General features: G+C 40.9%; 1 protein-coding gene across 2 annotated transcripts in view; it reads right to left on the bottom strand.

Annotated features, from left to right (window-relative positions):
- Positions 1 to 495: 495 nt before the first annotated feature.
- The window catches only part of TMEM55A (transmembrane protein 55A), a 25,356-nt gene continuing 19,030 nt past the window's right edge, over positions 496 to 6,821 (bottom strand). For both annotated transcript variants that reach the window (XM_014965639.1, XM_014965638.1), the window contains exons 6-7: positions 3,172 to 3,262; positions 496 to 2,094 (exon numbers count right to left, since the gene is read on the bottom strand). In XM_014965639.1, the coding sequence (XP_014821125.1) occupies positions 1,951 to 2,094; positions 3,172 to 3,262 (235 nt within the window). In that variant the 3' untranslated portion in view covers positions 496 to 1,950. The remainder of the gene's footprint in view (positions 2,095 to 3,171; positions 3,263 to 6,821) is intronic.

A 6,821-nucleotide genomic window follows, 5' to 3' on the forward strand; every position in this document is an offset into this window, starting at 1 on the left:
GGGGGGGGGAAGTTAAAACTCCTTTGATTCATTAATATAACATTACACTCAGGGTTCCTACCCCCCACCCTCACTGAAGTTACAGGAGCAGTGGATGATTTCCTGGACAGCCCCAGCCGCCTTTATTCCAGCATTTTCAGAAGTAAGACACCTGGAAAGAGTATTCAACAGTTCAAGGTGTGACCAAGGCCAGCAAATCCCTACAGCCAAGGGATGTAAACAGCATCAGGAAAAGAAGAATATTATTACCATGTTCCCTCAGTGAGCCATTGGCTAAAGAACATAATCCCAACCGTGCTCACATCCCTCATTTACTTTCCACTCTTCCCAAAAAGTCAAGAAAACAGCAATTTGTTCTTGTTCTCTCATATTCCTGAGGCTGCCAGTTGGCAAAAATGCAGAGCTCACCTCTGCTGCGCAATCCCTTTGTTGTTCCTGTATCAAACCAGGAAATTCTTCCACTTGTGTATTTTTATATAAATAACAACATATTAATTTTTGAATAATAATCTTTATTTCTTTATTAGTTTATTTGTAAAAGGTACATTGTAATCCTGAGCTACTGCTTTTGTACATTTAGCATCATACAAAGACAGATCATTTACAGTTTGATCATTTACATTTATTGTGCTCCAAAATCCATATCTGAATACCATTTTGTCCTAGCAGGAACATAGATAATTTAAATTACATGTATCCCTGAAACATCCACATTAATTTACCCATCTGACCCCATTATCTAAATTACTACAGTCGTCTAAATCACTCAGGACATTCCTTCCAAATTTAGCAAAAACTTGTTTAAAACTCTAAAGATGGGCAGTGCAAGAACTGGTCCCTCAATCCTTTGTGAATACATCATTAGAAAAAGCTTTCTGTTTCCGTATTCTCTTAAGCAAGTCAGTGCTAAATCGACGAGATGGACTTTTGCTGGAATGGTCCAAGTTACAGTTTGCTTATTTCCTTATTACAGCAGTTCATGTGAATTTACAGTGTCTCCCTTTGCAGTGACCAGTGCGTAACTCTCCCAAAAACGGGGAAAATCTGACACGATCAGAGGAAAGTAAGAGGCAACCCATCACCACCTTATTGTCACCCCCGTGACACCGCAGTACTGTGAAACACCTCAGATGAAATGCTTCCCTTAGACCCTGTAAAGGAACTTGTACGAATAACTGGAGTTCAGTTCCATAATCCCAGCATGGCTTTAAGGATTTGCCAGTTAAAAGAAAAAACAACAAAACCAAACCAAACCGCCTAAGTCTCAGGATCCTCGAAAAGAAAGCATTTATCCTAACTGAAATCCAATCCTGGATAAATGGAAATTTAATTGGACTACCAAAATAGCATCTCTCTACCTGAAAAAAAAAATCTCAAAGCTTAACAGTGTTTACAAATGTCTCTCTTGTAACAGTGTCAGTCCTTAGAGTACCCTCATATCTTCCATTTCCTGAATAAGGTCACTATGATCTTAGGCAAAAGATACAGTAAGCAGTTCAAGCAAAATGCTTATTGCTTAGGTTTTAAAGCAAGCCACTTTTATATGATTGTAGTTAAAACGTTAAGTACAAATGTGAAGCTACTGTAGAAACACTTATAAACACTCTTGCTTTTGAATTCTTACTGATCATCTAGAAAAATGGCAGACGGATTTTAACGTTAACAAAGGAAATGTAAAACTTAATACTGCCTGTTGAAATCAAGTTCAACACCTATAAAGACAGAATTATGAACATGTAAACACAGCTTTAGTATTCAGAGCTAGGGAATCTAGCAGCAAAACAAACTATTTGCATATTATGTAGTGCAATGAACAGTTGTTCTTAGAGACCCCCCAGTCTTAAAACTACTTTGAACAGAATGGAATCCTTACAGGAAAGGTTTTAAAAGTGTCCAAGATGTAATATCCAGAATGACTAGATGTTCATCTGCTATAACCTAATGATTTCTCTAGGCAAAACTGTGCTCTGGATAACTGACTTTAATGGCTCCCCAGTAGCAGGCTCGAATGAGGCAGATTAAACCTAAGAGATAAGCGATAGCCCAAGACACGTACGTTGCGTGAAATCGCCTGGCAAAATCCTGTGTACCAACCTAAAAAGAGGGGAAAAAAAAAAAGTGTCAAAACATACAGCACTATCTGCTTTTCAGGGAAGAGCAGATTGTATTAAGGAGAAGCATTTCAGCACCTTTTTTAGTCTGATAAGGTTAAATCGGGTATTTTATTAGCTTAATTTTACACAATCGTAGGATAATTGAGCTTGGAAGGGACATCAGGGGGTCTCTAGCACCAACTTCCCAACCAAAGCAGGGTCAACTCTAAGGTCAGACCAAGCTGCTCAGGGTTTTAACCCAACTGGGTCCCAACAGACTTCCAAGGATGGAGGCTACACAAGCCTCTGGGCACACCAAACGGTGACATGTTTTCATCAAACTCAGAATACTTTAAAAAAAAAAAAAAAAAAAAAAAGAGAAGAGAAAGAAATGTCTTTTAATGTTTTTATTCCTGGCTGTCACTGTTTTTATTAGGGGAACTGGAAAACTCTTCATAACTCATTTAAGCTCACATATAAAAAAACTTGCAGGTTATAGAGCAAATTAGAGGTATAATAAAGTCATATGTATGACTCAACTGCAGGTATTTCCTCACATGTACTTTTTGGGGACTGATGGGTAGAAAATTGGCCCTAGTAACCAGCACCAGACACTGCAGAGCCAAGTGAGCCAGAGAGTTTTCTGAGGAATAGAGTAACAACAAAGTGAGTCTTGACTTTTGGAATCCCCTTCCCCTCCACTGCAGTGGAACTGAAATCCCTCGCTGTACAGCAACATGTATTTCTGCAAAACTGGCTGTTTGGAGAGTCCTAACAAGAGCAAGATGTTCCAGTATTCCTACAGTAAAGTAAAACCATTTTTTCATCAAAATGGAAGTTTTTAGAGAGATGAAGAGTCAAATTTACCATCATCTCAAAACGCCAGAACATTTGGTTTTTAGAAACATTTCATTTTGCTGGCTAACTTGGATGATTAAGTCCGTGGTTTTACTAGAGGTGATAAAAACCTCTATTTTTTAAAATGGCTCAAAAGGCTGGGGAAGGGAGAGCTGGTGGGGGAAGGGAGCTCCTTTGTCCAGGCAGAGCCCTGCAGGCTCCCTCCCAGCACAGCACTCACCGTTAATCCCACTCCGATGAAGATGCAGATCATCCCAATCGTGATATAAGCACAGCAGCGCCTCCGGGGCAGGGCACTTCCAACAGAAGAACTGTTAGGAAACAAAGGGCATTTTCAAATGAAAAACCAACCCACCCAACCACGTACAAAGTAACTGTTCAGTCTAAACGGGGAGAGGGGAGAATGGCAATACACACACCTTCTCAAGTTTAGAGAGTTGTAGGCAAAGTCTACAATTATACCAAGCAGTAAATGACAGGAGTCAACGTGTTTGTTTCAAAGGGGAGCTCTTGGGGAAGATGATCTAATATCTCCAAATCTAAGTGCTTCCCCCCAAGGGAGCGGTGCCACACCTGCAGTTCAGTGTGTCCACCCTCTGCACCCACGGCCCACCCAGATCAGCATCTCAAAGAGCCTCTGGATTGCCAAACCCAAGCCAGCTTGGCAGCTTCCATGCAGGTTGTTAGACACCCTCTAGACTTCTAATGCTTGTTTTTAAATACATTTGCATACGCATCTAACTGGAAATCACTTCTACCACCCCTAAATGTCATCAACAGTAACAACCTGCACTACCTATTTTCTTGGAATAGTTCACCCCATACTGTTGGGTGGCTGAACTCTACCCCACGTCTTGAAGATAAAAAAACCCAAACCATTTTAGTCACAAACATTTCAACATTTCCAAAGCCTGAAATTCTTTAGACACGTTTAAGTCAGTTTTAGTTACTTCAAAAACACGACAAGTTCTTTTTCCTTTCCGATGTTCTTTTCGAGTTCTACCACAAGTTACATGAGCTGCATAAATCACTGTTGACAACCAAGGTAAATAAATCCCCTGAAGTTGTGACTCGGTGTCTGGATGATGAACTCCAGACAGATTTGTCTCTACCTGCTGTGTTCAGCTAATTGTCACAGTCCTTCAGTCAAACACAATATAAAATGCAAATAAAACCTTAATTTTTCTGACCTATAGTAAAGAATGTATTTCAGAAGCTCAGCGTTGTTTAGCAAATACCACCTTGAGTCCCACGTTTGCCATCACAGCTACACTAACGAGGAAAACAGAAACATGATTTAATTCCCCTGAAACACAGCCAACACGGAGCTCCATCAAAAGGACTAGAGAGGTGCTTTCATAAAACCATGTACCATCTGTCTTAGAGGTAGTTTTGAAGCTTCCTGAAGCACGTGTGAGGTTGATGGTTGGATTCAAAGCTCCCTTCCGACCTAAACAACTCTATGCTATGGTTAGTTAAATACTTTAACCCCTTTCTGGGAGATCAACATGCCTTGGGAAATGCTGGGATGTTTGTACTCTGCGTTCAAAGATGCAAGAGAAGGTCATTTTCATCTCATGACAGTTCAACATCCTCAAGAGAAACGTGTAAGAGAAGAAAGCACCGCTGGACTACTGGAGTAGTACATCTGTCATATGACTGATCAAATTTCTGGCTCCAGTTAATTAATTAACCACATAGGCCTCATATGCTTAGCATGTGACTAGAATTTTTTTTAAGCATTCATCTTAGAAAGCCTTCAGATAGATCGGTTTAAGCAGCTTTACTCCAATATTATTTCTTTACAAAGAATTTCTAAAACGCTCCAAGAAAACCCAGCTGGAGGAGGAAAAGTCCCCAAACTGTTCTGCTCCTTAACACTTCCCAGGGAAAGCTCCTTCTGACCGAAAGCCTCACCACGCACATCTGGGCTGGGACAAACTGCAAGTGGGGAAATAATGGTCTGTGGCCACCCTCTCACCCCCCATCCCCCTCCACACTCCCCAAAAGCCCCCCTAAATACTTCCACAACCCTTCTAGAAGAGGGATATGTTGTCTCACTCCAAGTTACACGAGGGAAAAACCCAAACAAAACAGAGACTTGATAGAAGGGGACAGGGAGGAGACTTCTCCAGAAGCTGAACTGATGAGCACCCAACTTGCCAAACTGACCTCAGGTTCCCTCCTTGGCAGGATTTCCTGGCTCTGTGCTCAGAAAGTTAATTCCATTAGGGAGCTGGATACCTTAAGATAAGCCGGCAGAAATGTCACGTTCGATACATCTAAACCCCACCTGATATTTACTGTGCTGGTTGTTTCACACGGAGACAAAGTTCATTTTGGGAAAGAGACCTTCACTTTCAGAGCTGTAAATCACAATACTGCAGGTGGTGTGTGTATTTCCCACCCCTATTTCATAGAATCATAGAATCGTCTAGGTTGGAAGAGCCCCTTGGGATCATCGAGTCCAACCATCTACCCTACTCTACAAAGTCCTCTGTCCCCTCCTGTCCAGTGAGAAAGGCTGGGGAAGAAACCACCATCTCAAAAAGGAAATGTAAAGAATGTCTTAATTTACCTGCCTTTTTCTTTCCACAGAAAACAACGATAAAATAAATGTATTAAGTTTCTACGGTCACGTAACAGATCTGGGAATATTTAGCAATCCCAATAAATGATAATTTATTTTTCTTCTCCCAACAGTGATAGTAGCCATGGGGCCACTCCAAATAGCAAAGGTTTCCTTCTACCCACCCCAAATTACACAGAAAAACCACAAACTAACTTTGACTAAAGCAAGCTGAAACCCGATCCTAAAACCTCCCGACTGCAGCAACTCTGAGAGGCACATCCAGAAATATTAAAACTGGGGCCTTTCTTTCTGAGCTGCTGCTGAGGAAGCAGAGGCACCTGCCAGACCTTTGGGCAGCAGCAGTAGATATAAAAACCAAAGCCAATTTAGCATCAGGTAGCAATTAGAAGAGGGACACAAGAGACAGAAGCCATTAAAGGAGTAGCACAGGAAAGAATGGAGGGGCTCCTGTGCTCCAAATAATAGGAATTACTGCCAGGATTTCAGACAGAAGGGTTTTTAAGAGGAAGATCAAAATACCAGTGTTTTGAAGGTGAATAGTACTGCTGAAACTACCCCCCCAGCAGTGACGGGATTCCAACATCTTGCTCTTTCCTAAAGGCCCTGCAGACTTTATGGGGCAAAAGTTACAAATTCATTAGGGTTCATCACTTTGTCAGACCTTAAAGAGAAAAATAAATAGGTTCTGAAGGAAAAAAAAAAAAAAAAAAAAAAAAAAAAACAAGAAACGAGAGATTTGGCATTCTGCAATAAAAACCTGTATGATTCAATTCTCTTTCTAGTAACTGAATTCATGATCCTGAAGTTTCTAGATGATTTAATCTACAGCTTGGGAAAGAACAGCAGACAAAAAACAGTTCCTGCTGCTTCTCCATCATTAAATGAGAAAACCACCAGGAGCCTTCCTTAAACCTCTCACTCTTTTGGGAAACGGGCTGATAAACATCTGGTATTTTCAAACACGAACACTAAAACAGGCAAAAGGACCAGTTTCTCCCCCATTCCCAGGTGTCATCTTCTACACTATAAAATAAAACTATATTGCAATAATTTCCTCCTTAGCTGCATTTGTTGTCCCAATGCAGGAGATAATGTTCAACTAAGAGCTTAGGTCAGGCAGAACCAGTAAGCACCAGTAGGGCTTCTGCAAACACCTTAACTATACTGGCACCACCAGGTTTGTAGTCCGTTTCCAGAGATTTGGTCATTTACCCAATAACTGAATTTATTCTCTGCATCACAACTAATTTCCTATATTTCCCAAGTGATTTTGCAAA

The sequence above is a fragment of the Calidris pugnax genome, unplaced genomic scaffold (assembly GCF_001431845.1).
Source record: "Calidris pugnax isolate Ruff unplaced genomic scaffold, ASM143184v1 scaffold41, whole genome shotgun sequence".
Taxonomy (NCBI): Eukaryota; Metazoa; Chordata; class Aves; order Charadriiformes; family Scolopacidae; genus Calidris; species Calidris pugnax.